General features: G+C 44.9%; 1 protein-coding gene across 2 annotated transcripts in view; it reads left to right on the top strand.

Moving 5' to 3' along the window:
• The first annotated feature begins 4,681 nt into the window (after positions 1–4,681).
• The window catches only part of MYB (MYB proto-oncogene, transcription factor), a 33,694-nt gene continuing 14,578 nt past the window's right edge, over positions 4,682–23,797 (top strand). Inside the window, exons 1-10 of one of the 2 annotated variants that reach the window (XM_064413255.1) lie at positions 4,692–4,844; positions 8,367–8,484; positions 10,084–10,155; positions 16,476–16,568; positions 16,966–17,186; positions 18,705–18,942; positions 19,731–19,811; positions 20,212–20,316; positions 21,651–21,908; positions 22,949–23,314. In XM_064413255.1, the coding sequence (XP_064269325.1) occupies positions 4,822–4,844; positions 8,367–8,484; positions 10,084–10,155; positions 16,476–16,568; positions 16,966–17,186; positions 18,705–18,942; positions 19,731–19,811; positions 20,212–20,316; positions 21,651–21,908; positions 22,949–23,314 (1,575 nt within the window). In that variant the 5' untranslated portion in view covers positions 4,692–4,821. Of the gene's footprint in view, positions 4,845–8,366; positions 8,485–10,083; positions 10,156–16,475; positions 16,569–16,965; positions 17,187–18,704; positions 18,943–19,730; positions 19,812–20,211; positions 20,317–21,650; positions 21,909–22,948; positions 23,315–23,797 lie in introns of both variants that reach the window. The other variant, XM_064413254.1, reaches the window with a different exon arrangement.

Here is a 23,797-nt window from a genome sequence, read left to right on the forward strand (position 1 = left end):
CAATGTCAATGCCCCACCATACAGCAATTTTTCTTATTACTGTGAATGTCAGTGCTCCGCTGTAGGTTAAAATATGAAGCTGCAATATGTACAATGAATGCTTCTTATTGTTAGTACTGTGTTTTAAAAAGAAATTAGATTGCTCTGTGTGATGATGAGGAATTACATGGAAAAGGCATTACATGGACAGGCTAGTTTTCACAGGAGGCTCTGAGCCCACCGTGCTTGGGCAGCCAACTGGACATGGAGTTCTGCTGGTGTCCAAAGATCTCGTGCCACTTCCCCCAAGCCTCCTTTTGCACCTACTGTACTGTGCTGCTTCAGAACAAATGAAAAACCAGCTTTTGTACAACATATGTTTGGTTCCTATAGTAAGCTATTTTTGCAGTTGGAAGGCCTCAGGCATTACTATCCTTTCAAGCCATACACAAACAAAGAGGGTTTACCACAAAAAAGAGCCTCTGCTGATGAGTGTAAGGTTTACCTTTGCTCCCTCACTCAAGATCCTAATTTCATCAAGTTCTATAAAATTTCAATTGATTCAGTTTCGCCTTATCATTGAATTCTTATTGCTACCTGACCTAAGGTCAACTATACTTTCAAAATAAATAAAGAAAAAGATATAATGCAATCAACTGGTAAGTCTGAACCCTTGCTATCTCATTTCTGTTGTACACCAGAACACAGTGGGTTTTCAGTGCTGTGCTGTAATCAGGGTAACAGGGGTCTAGAGGGCTCTAAACCTGCATGTGCAGAAACCAGAGGTACAGACTTAAAGATCTAGGCTACACCATCTGCACTGCTGGAGTAGGAGACAGCCAAGCACCCCTTCTCTCTCTAAGCACAGGGATGCATATCCTAGGAGAGATCTTCTTTCCAGCAGCTAAAAGTTTCCAGTCAGCTTCTTGCCCTTTCTCTTGCTTTCTTTTTTCTTTTGCCTGGCTGCAAGAAAACATGAGTATGATGCTGTGCAGGGAGCTGCATCTCCTGCTGGCCCACATCTGTTTTGGCCTTACCCAGAACCAGGCTGTGTCCATTTTCAGCAGGGGAGGTGGCTGCCACTCACACCTAAGTGTTTGCTGTTCTTGGAGTCCCGGCACACATGCAAATCTGGGTGCTAACATATCCAGCTCCCTTTGAGGCAGGTATCCCTCAGGAAGACACCAGCCTGGCCCTCACACACTGAACAGGTTACTGGAACAAAAATGTTAATGCACATTGTTGGAGACATAATTCAATACATTATAAAAGAGGCATTAAACCCCAGTCTCCTCTCTCCTTCCCCATAACTTTTAATCAATCTTCTTATCTCCTTTTATGAGGAACTTGTGAGGAAGTCTACATCAAAGGAAAACATACATTTTTATTTTGCTTCAGATGTGTTAACAATATTCATTAAAAACATTTCTGACCAAAATACCAAAAATCACCTGATGTTCAATTATAAAAATACCACAACTGCATTTGAAACTTTACCGTAACTACAGTCTAAAAGTGAAACTAAAAAAGTGAAAGTTCCTTGTTGTTTTATGATACACAGGCTGAAAGAAATGCAGAAAGTAAATAAAAAAGCACACATAAGCATACATTTATAAAAACGTTTCTTGAATTCTAAGATATATTTGTACCAGAGGGAAAGGTGGCAATTTATAAGGCTTTTGATAGGAAAAAAACACGTGTGATCATACAAGTTGTTAGACACTGTTTTCACAGTATTCCTTGCAGATTCTGTGACAAGCTCAGAAAAAATAGGAACACATAGGAAGAGACTACTGCTGAGATTTTCCAAAGTCTAAAAAAAAGAATGCAACTACCTCCTGTACATTTGGAAAACCCTGGTGTTCAGGCTCCCTGCTCTTCTCACAGCTGAACTTCCTTCAGGATTCCTTTTTCTCTTTGGTTATGCCTAGTTAACTGACATTGGCAATACCCAGCCCAAGCCATGCCAGCTGAACAGCAGATCGCAACAGGAAAACAGTAAGGAAGAAGACAACGTAGATTTGATTGGCATCAACAGATTTGATGTTTAACCAGGATTCTTGAAACTTTATTCACAGGCTTTTAAACTTCATCTTGAGGTTTATGTTTGTAACGGAGGTGCAGGAAATCAAGTAATTCAACTTATATTTACCATTTATATAATTACTTTTATTAAATTACCTATATAATTCATGCAAGGGAAAAAAATCCCTCCAGAACATGCAGTTACACTGTTTACAATTACTCTGTCAGTTGATGCAATTACTATAAATAGGCTCAGAGACATCACTAATTAATAAAATTGGAAGGGTAACGTAAGAAGAAGTCTGCTACTTCACATTTAAGGCATATGAAATATAAATTGAGATGCAGAAGGGTGATTTTTCTTTTGGGCTTTGGCAAGAATATATTATAAAGAACCCTCACACATCAAAGTCCCCCAAGCTATAGGTGCTTGGGAAATAAAGCAAAATCGTAGAAATGTGACTTGTTTCTAGCTAAATTTTAAACACTGAGAATGAAGCAACATTGGTGCAGAGCATGCACACACCTTACTGATTTTAGTCGGGTTTATATAAGCAAAGTGAGTTGTGGAAGACTGACCTTAAACCTGGAGTAGAGGTGTCATTTCCCTCTCTGTTTTGAAGGAATAAAACACAGTAAGAGGTGTTTTATTTGCAATTTTATGTGATCTTATAAACCAAATGTAGTGGATTCTTTTTTCAATCTGGGATGAAAAAAATGTGTTTCTTCAGAGTCACTGGAAAAGAAATGTAGTCTTGCAAAAAAACTGTCAGAAGAAAATTGTGCATATTAACAACCCTCTTGAGAGCAATAATAGACATTCTTTGCATTTATTCAGCAAATTTACATCCAAATCGGGAAGATGTTGGATTTATCTCAGTTAACACTGAAATATTTGCAAAAACCAATAAGGGAAAGTGTTTCCTGGAGAAGAAGGAAGAGATAACCTTGCACAGTTTGGTTTGTACCTCTCTGGGATACAGTAGGCAAAATGACCACACCACTTCAGTGAAACATTCATTTTCGGTCACAGAGAAGTAGCACATATCCTTAACAGTAGATCCAGTGGATTCTGTCATATCCTCACAGCTGCACTGGTGACAGGCCCAGCTCTGGGCCTTCTGTGTATGTAAGCAACATCCACTGCTGGAGCAGTACTCAGAAAACACTCTTACTTCTAAATAACTTTTGGTAAAGGGCTCAGGAACATTTTACACACAGAGAATTTACACTCCTGTGGATTCTTATCACTTTTGACTTTGCAACAGTAATATCCCAAACACCTGGCAGCACTGTAGACACTAAGACATCTTTCCGTATTTTCTCTGGCCTCCTGGTTTCCTTCATTGCCCAAAGACATATTTACTAGGGGAAAAAAAAACTACAAAACACTTAAAAATCTAGTGGATATGAGTAGCCTTGTTCTCAGCTGACGCCAAAATGCATTTTATACAAAGGTGTAGAACAGAGAAAATTTTCAATTTTCCAGATCAGTGTTACCCCCACACACGCGCTTCCTCGCAGAGGAATGCTTTGCAGACACGGCACTGCACAGAGCCCCTTCACTCGGCACTAACACCGGTGCAGCAGACCCATTCTACAGGTAGGCAAACAGAGGCCGGCAGGCACGGTACCTCCTACCGGGGGCTTGGCTAGGGCAAAACAGCAACGACGCGCACCCTCGGGCTAATTCAGCACGCGGTGATCCCAGCAAGGGATGCGTCCGCTCGGGGAGCACTCCCGGCTGCGTGTCCATCCCGCGGTGCCCGGGCCGGTGGCTCGCGTTACGCGGGCGGGGCGGTGCGGGCTGCCCGCGGGCTGTGCCCGGCCCGGCCCGCCCCGTCGGCAGCTCATTGATGAGCCGCGGGCCTTTGAGGAAAGGGCGAGTGCGCCGAAACCGCTGCAAAGCCATGATTTTTCAAGCAGCAGCGCAGCCTGGGAACTTTGCATGTTTCGCCATTTTTCACAACCTGACTCATTTCTGTATCAAAAAACGTGTTCTCTGGAGCTCATCGGACACCCGGCGCCCCTCCCGCCGCGGCGGCGGCAGGCAGCATCCACGGCGGGCAGCAGCAAGGGGAACTATAGCAGAAATCCCCCGCGGCCAGGCAACCGCAGTCAAGCCCCGGGCAGCCCCGAGTTCCCTTTCCATTGCCAGCGGGGGTTGTTTGCCCCCGAGGGCTGCAGCCCGCACGCCACGCAGGGAGCGGAGCAGGTGCACCCGCCGAGGCCCACCCTCCCCCCGCCGGCGGGAGGCACCTGCGTGGGCCGGGGGTGGTCGCGGGGTTCTCGCCCCACGGCGAGACTCGCCTTCCCCGCCCGCCGTGCACGGGGGAGCGGGGCTGTCCCCGTCCCGGCAGCTCCAGCAGCGGCAGGGCAGCTCCGCCGGGGCGCGGGCAGGGGGGCTGCGGGCGCGCCGTCGAGGCCCCGCGGCGCGGGAGCGGCGGCGGCGCTGGCGCGGGCGGCTCCCGCCGCTGCCGCGCGGGAGGGGCGGGGCGGCAGGGCCCCGTGGGGCGCGCGGCCCCGGTCCGCCCGCCCCGCGCCCCGCCGCCGCGGCACGGGCCCGCCAGGCGCCTGCGCACTGCAGGGGCGCCAGATTTGGCGGGAGGGGGAGTGTCCAAGGGCCCTTTGTTTGATGGCATCTCTGTTTACAGAGTTTACTCTTTAATCTCAACCTGTTTCCTCCTCCTCCTCCCGCGGCTCCTCGGCACTCCCGTGCGCGGCGGCGGAGCGCCCAGGCGCAGCCCGGCAGCAGGGCGCGGCGGCGGGCGCGGGCTCGGTCTCCCCCGTCCCTCTCCCCCAGCGGCCGGTGCGAGGATGTCCCGGAGACCCCGGCACAGGTAACCCGCTGTCTGCGGGCGGGGGACGGCCGGCTGCGCTCCGCGCCTGTCACACGGGGCGCGGGACGGGAGAGGGGGAAAGCGGCAGCAGGCAACCGGCTCGCCCGGCGGACGGGCGGGCAGACCCCCGTCCTCCGTGCGCCGGTGTTCTCCGCCCCCGGTGCCCAGGCGCTCCCCTCCTCCGGAGCTGCAGCCCGGCGGGACGCGCCGCGGAGCTGCCGGTGCCGGGGCGCTCGGGCCCCGCGCTGCACGCCGGCGGGGGCCGGGGCTCGCCGCCCGCGGGAGCCAGCGCGGAGCCCGGCGGAGCTGCGCGCCCCGAGCCGCAAGGCGGGACAATGTCTGGCGGGCTCGGCGGCGGCAGGTAGCGCGTCCCGTCCCATTCATTCATTCATTCCCGGCCGGGTGAGGCGACAGGTGGGCGGCGGGTGCGGGGACTCGGTTCGCTCCCTCGACTTTTTGTTTCCTTTATTCGTGCGGCGCTTTCGCCCTTGGAAGCGCGACTCTGGCCTGAGGGGCTTAGCTTTTCCCCGGTACACGCCACTCGGCACATGCCGGAGCGCGGGCGGGGGGCTGCGGGTCCGGCGGAGCGCTCGGCCGGAGCTGTCACCCGTGCCCGCCCGCCTGCCGCACACCCGGGCCGGCGTGGTCCCTGCCGCGCCGGGGGCCGGGGGCGGCGGAGCCCCGGAGGCGGCGGACCGGACCGGACGGGGCGGTAGCGCCGCGTGGCCGCGTCCGTGGCCCCGGTGCCGCGCGGGCGCACAGAGCGGGGTTGTTGTCTAATTAGCCGGGGACGGCGGGTCGGACACGTGGAGGCTTTTTTCTCTTTGCAGCCCGGCATCCTCCCCTCCTCCCCTCCCCTTTGGCTGGCTGTGACAGGGGAGAAGGTCGCAGCCGTGCCTGTCGCTTCCCGGGCGCCAGCCGCGTCCGGTGGGACTGGGGCTTGGTGGGCTCTTCCTAAGGAAGAAGGGCTTGCGGTGCGGGAGGAGGCGGCGAGCCGCTGGGCGAGCGCCGGGCTGTACTTTCAGTGTCAGAGCGGGGCTGTCGCTAGAGCTGGCGGTGAATCACCCGGCCCGTCTCTCCCGAAAGAGAGGGACAGCTGCCGCTGCCTCGCGGGCGCCTCCCGCAGGGACACGTCGCCGCTCGGGGCTGGGAGGCCGGGGCGGCACGGTGCGGTGTCCGCCTGACCCAGCGGGCGCGGGCTCTGCCCCGCGGGGCTGGTGCCCGAATTCCTTCAATCACGGTAACAGCAGCGAGGCATTCCCTCTACACCTCCTATTTTTTTTGTTCCTTTATTTTATTATCATTTATTTTTTACCTCTCCCTTTTTTTTTTTTTTTTCGCTTTCCCCCCGTGTATCGTTGCACAAGCTGGTTGCCTCGGCGAACCGCGCAGCGCTGATGGGCGGCATGGGGACTCCCGCTGTCCCGGCCGGGCGGAGCGCCGTGCTGTGCCGTGCCAAGCCGAGCCGCCTGGGGGGAGGCTCGGGGGCTGCGGCCGGAGGTGCAAAATAAAGTTTTAGAGCCCTGCTGAAGGCCAGGTTGACTGAAGAAACTACCGAGCGTCCCGGAATCCCCGGGCGCTTTTCTCCTGCTGGAGAACGCAGGTAGTACAGTGGAGTTTGCTCGGCTCTGCGGTGCCAGCGAGGCCCCAGTCATTTAAATAACCCTGTTACAGAACTGGCCCCGCACTGAAGTCCTTAAACGTGTTGGCCGCTGATGCTGTGCTGTGCTGCTGCTGCTGCAGAGCGGCGTTTCCCTACCGCGCAGGAAGCGCAGCCGATGGATGCGTACCTGCTGGTTGCCGTCTACGGAAAACTCATTTTCAAAATGATACTTGGAAACTGTGCCACAAAACTTCCTTTGGCATATGGGCAGCGGCGCAGCTGTCTCTGTGTGTCACTGAGAAAAGTGAATCTGCTTTGAGCGGCGGCTGGGGACGGAGCCGCGCTTGTGGCAGCTGGAGCGTGGGAGCTTTTGCTCAGGCACGGGAGGCTCCAGCTGCCAGCGAGGGGTGCGTGCGGAGTGGGAGCCTCCATCGGGGCTTGCTCCCAGTGGTTACGGGGTCTGGGGAATAGGGAGTGAATCGTGGCGCTGCAGGCGAGGTGGGCGCGAGTTGAGGGTGGCAGCGATGGGCTGGGTGGGTGAGCCAGGGGCAGCCGGCAGAGGCTGCAGGATGACCACACACACCACAGCAGGCTGTGGAAAACTTTTTACATGTAGCATGTAAGCATGTTCTTTCATGACACAGGCCAGAAAACAGGCTGGAAGATGTAGGGTATGATTAGCCCAGAACTTTTAAGGAATGTATGTTCAGCAGCTTGCCTTTCGGAGGTGTTCGCATCTTGACAAACAGTCACCATGCTTCACTGCAACTTAATTGAAAGTAATCCCCTGAAAACAGGTTAACAGCATAAACAGCGCCTGTTAATTTTATTACAAAATAACTGTATTTTAATGTCTTAGTCATAGTTTTAACATACCACAGCATGCCATACCATCAGATATATCACAGTTTTTAATGACACTGACTTCTTTCTAACACTTGTGGCTAGCATCTCTTAGCTGAAGTATCAGAACTGCTGCTCATACCTTAAAAGTTAGAAGTAAAATACTGTCCACCAGAAAGCCATGTCTTGTTACAAAACACTCTCTTTTAGATTTAATTAGCTAGGTAGAGAAAGTGCTGTTTGTGAAAAGAGTCATGGAGTCCTTTTTACCCATAGATAGCCTCTGGGGAAATCCCTTAGTCATGAATTAGGTGAGCAGAGTATTTCAAAAACAGTATGAGGGATTTAGAAATAGATTAGAGGTAATAAAGTTATAGAAGGGTTCAGTCATTCATTTGTTGGTTGCAGGATTAAACAAACTTGTCCTCAGTCCTTATCTGTCCAAACCCATAAATGGAGGGCATATTTTATATAAGAGCTTATTGCATGTTAATGCTGCCACTTACTGTCTTCACTTATTGTAAAAACTTGTGCCTTCTCACATAGGGTCCATAAACAGTTTCTCAAACAAGGTTATTGTTTGGCTTTTAGTTTTGCTACACAGTTAGTTTTATTTTGGAGCAGTATAACAATCTGCTGTATTAAACATACAAAACCCACTAATATTTTCAGAATGTATGGCATGAGTTAAGGATCTTAAACATGTACTCGTGTACTGGACACAGCCTCTAGTTGTCTTTATTGTCCCAAACATTGTATTTTAATTTGAAACCTTCATTGGTTGAAAGTTTGCCAAATGTGTAATTCACCACTGATCTAACATTAGGAGCAGGTCTAAACATGCACAGCAATACGAAGGTTGCCAGCCCTTTGCCTGTATCTGTGGATACCAAAAACAGCAGAACCAGTTCAGAATACTAGAACAACAGAATGCAGAACAAAATCTTGTTGTGCAAGTTTTAAAACTTTTATCTGTGTAACCTTTGTAAGGATTGTAGTGGGGGGTTTTTTGTGTTTTGAATTAAGTAGCTCAAGTCCTCATGCTCCACTCTGTCTTGCTGTGTTTCCTTTTGCAGTATATATAGTAGTGATGATGATGAAGAAGATGTTGAGGTGTATGATCACGACTATGATGGTCTGCTTCCTAAGACTGGAAAACGTCACTTAGGAAAAACCAGGTGGACCCGTGAGGAGGTAAATCCAAGTTCATTCCTCTCCTGCATGTAAAAAGATAAGAGAGCATGGATCACATTCTTCTCCAAATTGCTTCATGTTCTTCACCATATTGCTAATCTGCAAATTTACTTCAGTGACAGTCCCATATCTGAGGACAACTTTTTTGACCCACTAGCTACATTCCGTGTTTTATTTGAGCATAGTTCTTACCTTCTAAATGAAATATATAAACACAACTTTTTAATTTCCGCCATGCTCTGCGTTAAAGTATGTGATGTGTGAATCTCAGTGTAATCCCTGTTGGAGAAGCAGATTCCAAATCAACTGTAGCAGTGCTTCATTGTTGCTACTTTCCTCTTTCTGTTTGGAAACTGTTGCTATGCGAGAACCCATGTGTGTTCAGTGTCCCACAGCAGCAAACCACTGTGGCAAAAACTGCTGCAGTCCTTCTGTACCACGGGAATTTTGCACTTTGATTGCACTGTTATGATTCCAAGTGGAAGTAAAGTAAAAGCTGGAGGAGAGAAATCCAGCAGTACCAAAACTGAGCATTCAGGATGCATTTTGCTTTTCAAGGTCAGAATTAGTTGTGATACCCTTGTGCTGACTTTCTGGGAAAATTGTGGTATCAGACTCCTTTGCCAGGTGGATCTCCTTTGGCCATTTAACTGGTTTGAGTTTGTTGTGGATTACATTAATACACTTCTTGACTTATGTTTTGACTTTCTCTTCTCTAACAATGTGTATTGATGTAAAAACAGTGGCAGGTCACCCCTTGCAAGCTTTTTATTTATTTATTTTAAATCATAGTCTGCCCTTACAAAGGTGGACGTGGTTGTGATGTGGCCAGGGAGGAAAGGATGGCCATGAGGTCCAATGGCCATTGTCCTGTCACATGAACTGGAAGCATATTGGGAGGTGCTAACTGGGGAAGGAGAGGGCTACTCTTCTCCTCTTATCTCTTGAGGCATTTCTGGATTGTTTTACTTTATCTCTATCTTTCCCAGTACATAATGTTGGATTCTTTTGTCTTTAGGATTTATATTTCTGGCCTTATCATTAAAAAGATTGGGCCAATTTTTTTGCTATTTACAAGTATGCAAAACTCCCTCGCAGAGAACAGGAGCAAAAAGGAGCTGTTAGTTTTATTGTGCATTTACTGTAGGTGGATAGGCCCTGAGCAAGTCACTGGAACTCCCATTACTTGCAAGACATATAAAGCTTAAAGCTGTGATTATCAGAGGTTCCCAGGTAGCTAAGTGCCTGAGTGTTACTGAATTTCAAGGTTACTCTGATGCTTGGCATCTAAACACCCATTTCCTCATGTAAATCCAGTCCAAGAATAACAGTTACAGTGCTTTGATGAGTAAAATGGGAATGTACATTGTGAGTCGAAGAACTGCGCAGTCTTTCTCCTGCAACACAGTAAAGAACCTACCAAAATCCAAAGGAGTAGAAAATCTTATGCTTTAGAAATTAAAAGCATGCAAAGTCTGCAGACCACCCTCCCTTACCTCAGAAAGCAGAAGTAGATGCATAAAAAGCTACAAGAATGAATTTTAAAAATATTTCAGAGATTGCAATATTAATTATATCTGGGGGGGGTTTATGATTCAGGATGAGAAGTTGAAGAAGCTTGTGGAGCAGAATGGTACGGAAGACTGGAAAGTCATTGCCAATTTCCTTCCTGTAAGTGGATATTGGTTTCTGTTTCCAGGCTTAGTAGGAACTCTATCAAGGGGTTTCCTTGATAAAGGGGAAAGGGAGTGGTTGTGTAAGAGCCTAAATGAGAGATGCGGGACTCCAGGCGGCTCTTCCAAAATGCAGTTTATTACATGCAAGATGTTCCAGCAGTCCAGGGTCGTGGGCGACAGAGCCTGAGCCTACAGCTGTCAGCTGCAGCTGCAGGCAGGCCTGGAGACCCTTAGTTTAGGTTACAAATGCATTATATACTTTTCTCTCCTGAGCATCTTAATACAGTAGAACCAATCTATACCTTAACTTTTATCTATAGCCTATCATAACTAATACAATTACCATATTCATGTTAGTATTCTCCAATCACTAGAGGTTAGTACATTACAGTTTAAGCTAGAAGTTGTTCTTCAGTTTTCTTGCAGTGGAAAATTCTGAGACCTTTTTTCTACTTGCAACATTTGCTGACTTGTTTGCCTGTGCTATCTTTCTGCTTGGTAAAAACATCTTCTTGTTTGAGGTGGGTTTATCCTTTGTTCTAAGTCATAAAAACCCCCGTCTAACTAACATACCCTTTGCCTCCTTGGTTATCCAGTAAGACTGGCTCAGCAATTCTTTTCTTCTATATCAAAACTTGCTTCCATCTCTATTCCTTCCTCAGCTTCTACATTCAAAAATCTTTCTGCTAAGCATACATATCTGCGAGACTTTCTTGTCAAACTTTCATCCTTCCCAACATCTCCCCCGTTCTGATGAACAACAAAGATGCTAGAAACTGTCTTATTCATCATTCTCTGCACACACTGAAGTGCACAGGGTACTACTAACATAATTGTAATTATCACCACTAACACAATCAAGCCTAACTTACAAAGTTCCTTCAGCCAAGGTGCAAAGCTCCAGCCATCAAACAAATTGTCTAACCAAGATGATTTATCTGTTGTAATTTGGTTAGCTAAATCTCTTAAATTTTGCAGCTGTTTATGAATAGAAGCAGAATGATCAGACAGATTCATACAACACAATCCTTCAAAATCTTCACAACCATGTCCATGTGCTAGTAAAAGAAAGTCAATAGCAGCTCTGTTTTGTAAAGTGGCATGTCTGACTGCCTCCTCATCTGTCAGCAAATCACTAATTATTGTAGAGGTGGCATTCACTTCTTTACTGAGCCAACACCCTAATTTGTTTAACTGTTTTAGTGCAATTGCAGAACTTAACTGAGGTAAAAAAATGCTTGTAACAATTGAATTTCCAGAGTTCCAAGGGTGAAACTCACTATCACAGTTGCTCTCATAATGATGCCCTAAGGAAGATCTTATTTTTCTATTTTTCTTTTTCATTGCTTTTTTGATACTGGGAGCAATTACTGTAAGTTGTCCCAGGGCACAAGGGCCGCCGTCTAGTTTTGAGGGAATTCCCTGCCAAGCCCTGTCTCCACATATGAGCCAAATTCCTTTAGGAAATCGAATTGGAAGTTTGTTAAAACGATCTGCATAAGGTTCATCATATATAAGAAGCTTAGTTTGATTACACCAAGAAGTCATATTGTTATAAACTGGGTGATAAGGAGTAACATTTAAATGTGGCCCATTTTGTCCTATAAAATGAAACAAATAACAAGTGTCCATAGTTAATGAGCCTAAAATTTCTAATTCTTGAAGATCAGATTTATCAACTTTAAAATTATCAATATAAGTTTGGTGTCTTGGGCTAGGAGTTGGAGAAGTGTGGTGATCATCATATGGCCAATATTTCTCAAAAGTAACATTATCAAAACCTTCTGGGAAAGGCACTCCAACTAAACAAGTTGAAAAAGGTTTATCAGGGCTAGTGTTAGATAAGCAAATTGTGTCAGAGCCTGCAGACTTGGCTAAAGAAACCCAAACATTTGTTTTTGGTTGAGTTACAGGTAAAGCTTCACTGCAAAGACAAAAACAAAAGGTTAAAAGTAACATACACCCGCGCAAATTATAATACAACTCCATTCTCTTCTTGAACAGTTTCTGGCAGACAGTTTTCTCTGGGTGATCCTGTGTAGATCACGTTTGCGTGCCTGTCTCTCGGCTTCCACTCGCAGGGTCACTGGCTGCTGCGGAAGCGTCCACGGGCTTTGAGGGGTGGTACGGTTTCACGTTTTTTGCTGGAATCCACTTGAGTCCTGTATCTGTAGAAACACACGCAAACCCCTTGCCCCATGTAATAAGATCAAATGGTCCCTCTATTTTTCCTGATTCTAGATTTTTAATTAAAACTGGAGGGTGTTCCTTCAGTTTTGCTTTTTTGTTGTTCTTGAAATGTCTGTAAATAGGGGGATCTGGCTCTTCTGCAGAGCTATTCAAAAAGTTATAAACATACAAAGCCTTATTCAACTTTCTTTGAGGTGTATCCTGGACTCCCCCCCCTTTTTGTTGATCTAAAATGCATTTTAGAGTTTGATGTGTTCTTTCTACCATTCCCTGACCTGTAGGGGAATAGGGAATACCAAATGTATGGTGAACACCCCAGTCATTTAAAAATGTGGCCAATTCTTGTGAAGCATATGAAGGACCATTATCAGTTTTGATTTCTTGAGGGACACCTAATGAAGAAAATGCTTGTGAAAAATGCTGGCAAACATGCTTAGCTGTTTCTCCTGTATGTATAGACGCAAAAACTGCTTTTGAAAATGTATCAATAGAGACATGGATATTTTTAAATTTCCCAAAAGAAGGGTACTTTGTGACATCTGTTTGCCACTTTTGCAAACTTTCCAACCCCCTTGGGTTGGTTGCTCCCGTAGAAGGGATAGGCTGAACAAGCTGGCAGTCAGAGCAAGCCCGTACAATGGCTTGTGCCTGCTCTAGGGAGATGTGAAAATCTCGTCTGAGCGCCTGTGCATTTTGGTGAAAAAAAGCATGACTCAATTTAGCTTGTTCAACAATGTTAGGTAAGGTAGCTGCAGGAAGCACAGAAGTGCAATCTTTAACGTCTCCTTCAGTTCCCTCTTCACACGCTGCTGATGCCAATGCATCAGCTCGTGCATTCCCTCCTGCCATAAATCCTGGGAGACCAGAGTGAGCTCTAATGTGAGCAACAAAGTAAGGATTAGTTCTGTGTAACAAAATTTGATAAAGACAGGTAAGCCAAAGACACAATGTGTCATTGCTAACATCTTTTAAAACAGACCCTTCAATTCTCTTAACAACATTAGCAACATATGCTGAATCAGTGACTAAATTAAAGGGCTCTGGAAAGAGCTGAAATGCTCTTACAACTGCAGCCAATTCAACAATCTGAGGAGAACCCTCAACTTTTTGAACATCTCGCTCCCAAGATTTAGTGTTTTTATTCTGCCATGTAATCACTGCTTTGTGTGTTTGTCCTGACCCATCAGTGAAAAGAGTAACTGCATCTAAAGGTTCTTCACTGATAAGGGGTTTCTCTTTGTAGCACAATTTAGCTTTGATCAGTTTGTGTGCTGGGTAATGAATGGAGCAAACACCTGGAAAATCTAACAAGGCATAGAGCAAATCTTCTGATTTTTGCATGGCCCAATCAAAATACGATTTAATCATAGGTAAATAGATTATTTCAAATTCGCAACCTGCTATAGAGAGAAGCCTTGCTCTGCCCTTAATGATAATTTGAGAAATCATCTCTAAAGGTGTGAAGATTGTCTTTGGTGACCTGTAAGAAAGAAAAACCCATTCAATTATCAACAAAGGATCATTTTGAGAGGAATCCCATTGGAAAATGAGGCCATACTGTCTCAGCGTTTCTCCTAGAACTGCAAGGAAAAAAGGTTTATGCGGAATATAGCGATGAGCTTGTCTATTTTGCAGAACATCGGCAATGTTCTCCAAAGCTTTGCTAGTTTTAGGAGTAGGAGATCTGGGGGATGATTTTTTGGCTCCCTCAGTGGTTGTTGGTGCCAGTGGCGACCTGCGCAGCGATGAGATGCAGGTCCCGCTGCCTCTGCGGAGTCATCTTCTGGCTCTCGTCTTGGTCCTTTTCGACCGCCTTGGGTGCCTCGATCGCGGGCAGCACCCGGCGGGCCGCGGTGCCCGAGCCGCGGCTGAAGTGGCCGGGCTGGACCCCGCAGGGCTGCCGGCTCCGGTGCACCTTGGGCATGCCGGCGCCGCTGCACAGGGATAGGTGCCGGGCCGTGGAGGATGCTCTTGTGTAAAACTGGTTCTTTAATTTCGTGAGGGGCGATGGCAACCCCCGTTCTGGGACTGCCGGGCTGCTGGAAATCTGATCCCTGTGGGGATTCTTCCGAACCAGGAGGCAGCGCCGGAGAATTCCCGGGGCTAGGTATTTCTTTCTGGGTTGAAAAATCTCCATTCCCGGGGCAAGCCCTGGCGTTATTTGGAAATATTTCTACTTGGTTCTCGGGGTTTCCTGGCTTTGGAATAAAGCAATTCCCCTCTCTCTCCGAGATATCGTTAGTTTCGTCTGCCTCTCCTGCTGCATGGGCAGTTGCTGTTTTCTTCTCCCCCTCCTCCCCTTCCCTCGCGGTTGGAGAGGCCGGCTGGGCCTGCTCGGAGGGACGCGGCTGCGAGGGTGCGGGTGGAATGGGGCTGGGGCAGGGGCGCGGCGGTGGGGCATTCGCGGCGAAGATTTCTACAAGGACTCGGCAAGCGGGGAGAACTTTCACTGCTGTTTTATCGCGCCGAGAGATAGCATTGTATAATTTAACCCCCACAGATTCCCAAAAGTCTCTGGTGTAGAAGGCTTCAGAGTCAGCATTTGGGATACGAGTTATAGTCCATTTAAAAAGCGCTTTGAGCTCTCGCTTAGGCAAGGATTTTGGACTTGATTTAACTAATGATTTTAAATGCTGATACACATCTCTCCGAGGAACAGACTTATTCTGCCCCATTATTCCCGGTGCTCACCTGCTGTCCAGCTATGCAGCAGGCGCTGTGTATAGAGGCTCCAATCCAGGCACTGTCCAGCAGCAGCTTCTGTCCGGGCCCCGGTCACCCTCGTTTCAGGTGCCTAATCCGTGCGGCCGCTTTTTACTGAGTTCACCGAGAGGTCTCTTACTGCTAATAAGTCCGAGTTTGCCAACTAAAACGTGGGCGCCACTGTAAGAGCCTAAATGAGAGATGCGGGACTCCAGGCGGCTCTTCCAAAATGCAGTTTATTACATGCAAGATGTTCCAGCAGTCCAGGGTCGTGGGCGACAGAGCCTGAGCCTACAGCTGTCAGCTGCAGCTGCAGGCAGGCCTGGAGACCCTTAGTTTAGGTTACAAATGCATTATATACTTTTCTCTCCTGAGCATCTTAATACAGTAGAACCAATCTATACCTTAACTTTTATCTATAGCCTATCATAACTAATACAATTACCATATTCATGTTAGTATTCTCCAATCACTAGAGGTTAGTACATTACAGTTTAAGCTAGAAGTTGTTCTTCAGTTTTCTTGCAGTGGAAAATTCTGAGACCTTTTTTCTACTTGCAACATTTGCTGACTTGTTTGCCTGTGCTATCTTTCTGCTTGGTAAAAACATCTTCTTGTTTGAGGTGGGTTTATCCTTTGTTCTAAGTCATAAAAACCCCCGTCTAACTAACATACCCTTTGCCTCCTTGGTTATCCAGTAAGACTGGCTCAGCAATTCTTTTCTTCTATATCAAAACTTGCTTCCATCTCTATTCCTTCCTCAGCTTCTACATTCAAAAATCTTTCTGCTAAGCATACATATCTGCGAGACTTTCTTGTCAAACTTTCATCCTTCCCAACATGGTTGCTTTATAGTTACATTTTCAGGGGAGATATAAAACTTCCACAAATGGAGACCTTAGAAATGCAGTTAGATTGCTGTGGAAACCCTTACATTTATTTTTCCTTTCACTTCTCAGAAAGGGTTGGAAAAAATCAAATAGGCAAAAATGGGGGATGGTGGGGACTTGCACACTAGATGGTCAATGTGACAATAAAACAAAATGTCTCAGCACAGCAAAAAAAAAAACAAAACAACTTTGGTGAATTGTAACTATGATTTTGAAGAAAATTGCTTTGAGTTTGGCTGTTGCTGAAATACTTCATGTGAAAGCATGCCAGCTATTGTGAGGATGGGGAAGATAAAATTTGTGTAATTTTGGTGATGGAGTCTTTAGTGCAGAAGTGATGGAAGCCTTATCTATTCTGTGAGCAAATTGATAGTTGACCACCTTCTTCTCAGACTTACTGTATCACTCTGTGTTGTTTAGTATTCTTGGTAGTGAAATCCGTCAAAACAAGTGTATGTAAATAAGAGCATTCTTACTCTACTTTCACCTTTTCTAAAGAATTATCTGCTCTGTGTATTTCACATTTCACTAGAATCGGACAGATGTTCAGTGCCAGCACCGATGGCAGAAGGTACTAAACCCAGAACTTATTAAAGGTCCGTGGACCAAAGAGGAGGATCAAAGGGTAGGTAATCAGTTTTTCTTTCTGTCTGATTAATGTCGTACGAGCAGATTTCTCAAGTGTTGGGGCAAAACTCTTGGAAACTTTGGTGGTCTCAACATTATTATGGCCACAGGCAGATTGTATTTGTGTAGTGCTTTCTGAGTTTGCTATGCAAATAAATTACTGTTGCTTTACAGCACTGTAATGTGGAATTGCAGTCAAGAAATGCCTTAACTATTACCAGATTTTTCCTTTTGGGTAAAAATATGAATGGGAAGTGGGGATCCTTAATTGCTATTAGTTTTACTTTGGCAGTTTTGAGAAATGTTGTCGAAAATATTGCTTCACCACAGAAAAAAATTTCATTGATTCTTCATGCATCATTAAATACAGGCAGTTTTTATGTCATTCTTTGAAGGTAATAGAGCTCGTGCAGAAATACGGTCCAAAGCGCTGGTCTGTCATTGCTAAGCATTTGAAAGGAAGGATTGGAAAACAGTGCAGGGAGAGGTGGCACAACCATTTGAATCCAGAAGTGAAGAAAACCTCCTGGACAGAAGAGGAAGATAGAATTATTTACCAGGCACACAAGAGGCTGGGAAACAGATGGGCAGAGATTGCAAAGTTGCTGCCTGGACGGTAATGACATATGCTTTTAGCTCTCAAAAAAGGAAAAAGCTGCAGGTCTGAGCAGTCTGTTTTGGTCGCCTCAGGCTGCACTGTATGAATCGAAAAAGTTTTGGAATCAAAACCTGGGAAGCCAGTGACAGCAATGTGCATTTTTCTCAGTGGGGAACTTCACTGTTTGGTCAGTACACACAGCATGTGCTATTTTTACAGGCTTTTAATGCTTGGCACAAGTAGAAAAGCCAGTAACTGGAGCAAGACCATAAGATTTTCCTAAATGCTTGTGCAATCTTATTTGTGCCTGTGATGACTGTCAAAATTTAAATAGATTTAACAGGGAATGATCAGGCTCTGCAAAAGGAACATAATTTACATTCAGCTAAGGGTATGCCTTCAACATGAAATCCAGTCTGTTTATTCAAAATTATTTAAGAGAAGACTTCTTCAACTTTTGTAATTGCTCTTGAATCATCCAGATGATATTGACCTGTTAAAAAACCATGTGTAAAACTTTTTCCTCAAACTCTGGTCCTGGAAATACTTGTCTCACTGAAAGCTTTTGTACAGCTTGTATATAAACTCAAAGATTCAGTGTCTTACTTGCTTGATTAAAAGTGACTCAAAATGTGAGCAAGCAAATAATGTAAGCAAGGGAGAGGTTTCCCTTCCTACTTTTCTTCCTGCTAACAGATAAAACATCTTCAAGTCCTAAATATAAGGCCTAAGATCGTGATAGCCCTTAAAGCAATCATTCCCTGGGCTGCTTTCACCTTCTAGAAGATAACAAGAAAGAAAATACCCCTTGGAAATATTTTTTGTGGCTTCCACACATCACAGATACTACTTTGAATGATAACATGCAGTAGTGATGTTTTTCAAATAGCAGAGCTGTTTTAAAGTGTACTCTTAAAAATCTCACAGAGTTGGTAAGTTTGCTTTTCCTGACTCACTTATGTGAGGATTTGAATCTCAGTTTTTCTGCATCTAAGAAAAATCCCAACAGTTTTGTTTACTGAGTTTGTGTGTACAGCTGTGTGTTGTTGCTGTCTAGGTGACCAGCTGGAAAATTGCTTGGAAGTTAGTCTGTTCACAGCTGTTCTCCACAGTCTTTCTTTCCAGCAATGAGACACAATAAGACTCCACTGAAATATTAAGATATAGGAAGATGATGTTGGCATTCCTTTAGAATAGCCTCAAAGGGATGCTAGCCTTCGTTGTCTTCTCACTCTATGGGAATGAGGTGAAGATGAAATTAGAAATTTCTTTCAATTTGAGGATGTAAGTCATGAGAGATTGCTTTAAAAACTATGTAAACAACCATAGCCCATTTTTCTTTTTTCCTGATCTTTATACTGAGCATCTTTCCTGAGAAGTTGGGAATAGCATCTGTAGTGGTGGGGGTAGGAGGAAGATCAGAGAAGAGCTCAGGGTTTAAACAGAAATGCCAACAGCAGTTCCCTGCCCATTGACCTGTCTGAATTGGAGCTGCTCATATTTGAAACCCCTCGAACGTCTGTATTTCTGTTGCAGAACTGATAATGCTATCAAGAACCACTGGAACTCCACCATGCGCCGGAAGGTTGAGCAGGAGGGCTACCTGCAGGAGTCCTCCAAAGCCTGCCACTCCTCAGCAGCTGCTGGCTTTCAGAAGAACAACCACCTGATGGCCTTTGCTCACAACCCATCGCCACCCGCGCAGCTGCCGGTGGCCAGCCAGCCCCCGCTGGGCAGTGACTACCCCTACTACCACATCCCTGAGCCACAGAACGTGAGTGCCTGCAAGGGGCAGTGTGCAGGGCCTGCTTGCTTTGCCTCGTTGAATAGATGGGGGCACTTTAGCTGTTCCTGCTTTCAGCTTGAAGGATTTCCTTCGTCTTGGTGGGCTTGGATGTGTTTGATGTCTGATGAGGATTTCTTTGGCTTTTACATAGTTCAGTGGTGAAAATGAGTACATTTCAAACTGGTGGCATTCAGGTGGTGGAACTGGGTAAAGCAGGTTTAATGCCTTGGGAGCAGTTAACATATTTCTTAGAGTTGTGAATATTAAATTTCTTGAATATCAGTTGAATCTGGTTAATTCTGTGTTCCACGTCAAAATCTCCCACATTCTCTTTCGTAGTATTCTGTTTGTGGGCTGCCTGTCAGAACCAAGTGAACAAGTATTGTTTTTAATCAGATTTCTTTTCTATTAATGTTTAATAATGAAACAGGCTCCTGCTTCAGATAGTTGCATTGTAGAGTTTTAAATGATAATAAATTGCATCTTTTGCTTTTTCACTTCAATTTAGAAAATCCTTACAAATGTTTCTATAAATTATTCATCTTTTCTCATTCAGGAAGGGTAAACATTTCATATATGAATTTTCTTTCTTCCTCTCTAATGCTTGCTGTCATATTCCTAAAAACGTGATTACTTTTCTTATAAACATTTTTTTTGGTTGTTATTTCATCTCCACAGACTACAAATATTAAGTACCTAACATCAAAGTATGTTTAACACAAATTGATGTTGCAGATAATATGATGGAAATAACCAATTTTTGCTTTTTGACCTAGGTTCCTGGTCAGATCCCGTATCCAGTAGCACTGCATGTAAATATTGTCAATGTACCTCAGCCAGCTGCTGCAGCTATCCAGGTAGATAACTTGAACCTTATTTCAAGAGTCAATTTCTTAAATATTTGATAAACTAAAATGCAGACATCGTACATTAAGGAAACATTTTAATGTATTAAGTGTGGTGAAAAGAGAAAATGGGGAAGGTTGGGGAGTTCTGACATGTCTAATAATTGCTCCTTCTGAAGTGGATTTTAAATGCAGTAGTTGACATCTGGTGTGATGGCCTTCACTTTCTCCATTGCAAATGTCTATACTGAAATTCAGCAGAGACTTTGATGGTGGAAAACACAATTGACATTTGTTTCATCTTGGAATCTAATTTGGCTGTTAAAACCACAGGTCGGCAAACCATGAGCATTTTAGTTGCTACATCCTATCAGACCTTTATCTTTTCTTTTCCCTTAACTCTTAATTTCAGAGACACTATAATGATGAAGACCCTGAGAAAGAAAAACGAATAAAGGAATTAGAGTTGCTACTAATGTCGACTGAGAATGAACTGAAAGGGCAGCAGGCATTACCAGTAAGATTGTCACTGTGTGCTTGGATGGAGGGATAGCAGCCTTACCCCAGTGCTTGTCTTTTTAACTTTTTACTCCCCCTCTGCCTTCAGTACTAATCAAGGCTCTATATTTCCGTTTTAAAAGGATGAAACATAGCACATATGTAATCTGTATCTGCTTTGTAAATTCTTTTATTAAAAAAAAATCCAAAAATTTTAAAGGTATCTTACTTTGCAAAGTGGGAGCAGGACTGGGCTCCGTAACATAATGTAATATTGGAAACTTGATGATTGTACAAAATAAAAAATCCTACAGGCCTTTAATCAATAATGGGATCTGTGTTTCTGAAAGTGTGCAATGGTTCATGTGATGAAAATGTAGTGCCTGTGCATTAGATTTTTCTTCTCTGTTGTATTCTTTCCTTCAGCTGTGTTTTGTATACTTCGTAAGCTTCAGACTTGATGCATGTTTGAGAATTTGTTTTACTCCTCTGAATAATGTTAGATTCTTCATAACTGCATGTGTGGAGCAAGTGCTGGCTATTACTGAATTCTCATACTTTGTTGTATATGCCATTGGTTGTTAATGTGTGAAAACCCTTGTGTAACTACTTAACATCGTCACCAAAGCCAAGAATCCCAAAATCATTTTTGAAGATAGGTGATAGCCAGCAGATTCTTTTTTTTTTCTTTTTTTTTTTGGGTAATATTTAAATGAATAGAAAAGAACTGCATGCATGATACGTTAGTTTGGCCACTTTTTAACTTTAGTTAATGTTTTGCAATTTCTTCTGTTGCATGATCACACTGGAAAGAAACTTCTGTTAATTTGTTCTTCTGCTTTCCTAACCACGTTGATTTGACAGCCTCTTCATTGCATTGGTGTAAGCTGTAGCATTAGACAGGGATAGCAGAAGAAAAGGAGATAAGCAGACAAAAGCAACTCTAACTCTGAAAACATTTAGCCTTCTACAGTGCTGAGCGCTCAGTAGGGAAATCCTGCCGTTTCTTGCTTCTTACAGAAAAGGACTTGCAGACACTTTTTGAGCACTTGGAGTAACAAAGTATGAATTGATTATGTGCTAGTAATGACATATGCCTAAAATAGTGGAAGTAAATTATGAGGTAACTTTGGGATAACAAATACCATGCCAGTATTACTTAAAACAAGATCTTGCACTGATGAAAGGAAACATCTTGACAATTGTTTCATAGGCATAAGCTTTTAGATGATGATGCAACTACTTTTATCTTTCCTCCAGTGGCATCTGACACCTTGTGCAATTTCATTGCTAAGTTCCTTCTGCCTTTCCCCCCTCCCTTTTCTTCTTTTTTTTGCCTTCTTCTTCCTTTAGACACAGAACCACACATCAAACTACCCCGGCTGGCACAGCACCACAATTGCGGACAGTACCAGGACCAGTGGTGACAGTGCACCTGTTTCCTGTTTGGGGGAGCATCACCACTGTACACCATCTCCACCGGTGGATCACGGTTGCTTACCTGAGGAAAGTGCATCCCCTGCACGGTGCATGATTGTTCACCAGAGCAACATCCTGGATAATGTTAAGAATCTCTTAGAATTTGCTGAAACACTCCAGTTAATAGACTCCGTAAGTAGACTCGATGCCTTAGGTGGATTGGTGCATGGTCAAGGAGTAAGGGGTGAGGAGCTGGGATTGTCCTAAATGCGGTTGTTGCTTTTTTCCCGAGTGACTTCAAGTTGCTCCAGGATCTGAAGCTTATTTTCTGACATGACAAAATGCAGCTGCTTGTAAATGAAGCCCTCAAGCACGGATGCATATGCTTTTTTTGGGTGTCTCCCTTTCGGGCTACATCTTGGAATGGGAGTGTGAGTTTCAGCAAGGTGCACAGTAGGAGCTTGAAACAATCTCTCATTTTTAAGTCTCCTTAAAATACAATCAGAGATACCATGAAAAATTTTAAACAATGTGATGATATTTACTGATACTCGAAGTGACACATGCCATAGGTTTGGGTGTGGCCGCTCATGTATCTGCATAATTTTCTACAATTTTTAGTTGTAGCCTCAATAGCTGCTTTTCAAAGTTTAAGGGACTTGTCCTGGCATATGTGAAGGACTGTAAACACACATTTAAATGTCAAGTATCTGACACTGACATGATCCTGTTGTCATTGCAGTCTCTGGGATGCTGCATGTAAAGTAGCACACTGAGTTAACGTTTGTTGGTGGCAACCTCCTTCAGAAGCAGACGTGTCTGCTTCGTTCAGTATCATTTCCCTTTCAGCACATCCAGGGCAGCATTGCATGTTAGGAGGAGGCCAGTCTTGGTCTACAGCACACTTTTTTTTTTTGTAACAAAAGGCACCATCATCATACCAAGCAGAAAACACTGGGCAAGCAAATAGTAAGGACATAATTTGACTCATTCATTAGGGATTCGGTTGCCAGCAACACTATTAGGATGTCAGACAGTTTGATAAGATCAAGGTATGTGAAAACACAAATTGTGTTCACAGCGTTGCTGCTCCCATGAACAGGATCAGGCTGAACTGAACTGGGAAAAACTTAATGTTGTTGTTGTTGGTTACAAACATATCCTAGCGCTGTATTTTCATGAGGTGGCACTATACACTGTCTTATAGCTCCGTGCCTCCCACGTTGTTTCAGGATCCTTCATCATGGGGTGATCTCAGCAGTTTTGAATTCTTTGAAGACACAGACACTCCGGCTAGCAGAGCTCCCTCAGGCAAAGTCGCGCAGCTTCAGCAAAGAGGGGCCAGTGCTTGTAGACCGCAAGGACAGCCCACCACAAATTTGAGCAAAGTCATGTCAAGTCAGGGCTCTCTTGGCTCACGAAAGACCTTATCTGCCTCACAGGGCAGTGCGGCTCCGCGGGTCCTTCCTCGCAAAAGGAGAGGACACTGCGGCCCCGTAGCCAGTGGCCACGGTAGCACCTTGGTCCTAGCTGACGTCAGCAGCTCAACTCCTCCTAAGTGCTCCCCTGTCAAAAGCCTGCCCTTCTCTCCCTCGCAGGTAGATCAAGACTTCTGCACAGATGTTACTAATTCTCAAAAGTCACCCCAGTCTTAACAATTTAGAAACTAATCCTTTGGAACAAATGACTAATTACCGTTGTGCTTGTTGATTTCGCTCCGTGTTTGAATCTTCTCGCTGCTCCTAGTCTTCACTGCTGAGTTTAGTTAATCAGCAAGCTAACTGTTGATTCTTGACTCTTAAATTCATCTGTGGGGCATGGTTTTTTGTGTTTTGTTTTTTTGCCTTTTTGGATCGTTTTTTGTAGGGGAGTGTGACCTCTTGCTTTACTCTTGCTGCTAACTCCAGCTACTAGAGTTTAACATTTCTGATCATCTGTGATACTTTCCATCTCTGTCCACTTACAGTATGATTCATTGACCTAGAAAACCCCAAACTGCATTTAAATAGCATTCAGGTTGTGAGACAAACTGACAACAACCAGAAAATTCAAATCACACTTGCCATCCTCTGCCCAGGCCA

This window comes from Passer domesticus, chromosome 3, assembly GCF_036417665.1.
Source record: "Passer domesticus isolate bPasDom1 chromosome 3, bPasDom1.hap1, whole genome shotgun sequence".
Lineage (NCBI taxonomy): Eukaryota > Metazoa > Chordata > Aves > Passeriformes > Passeridae > Passer > Passer domesticus.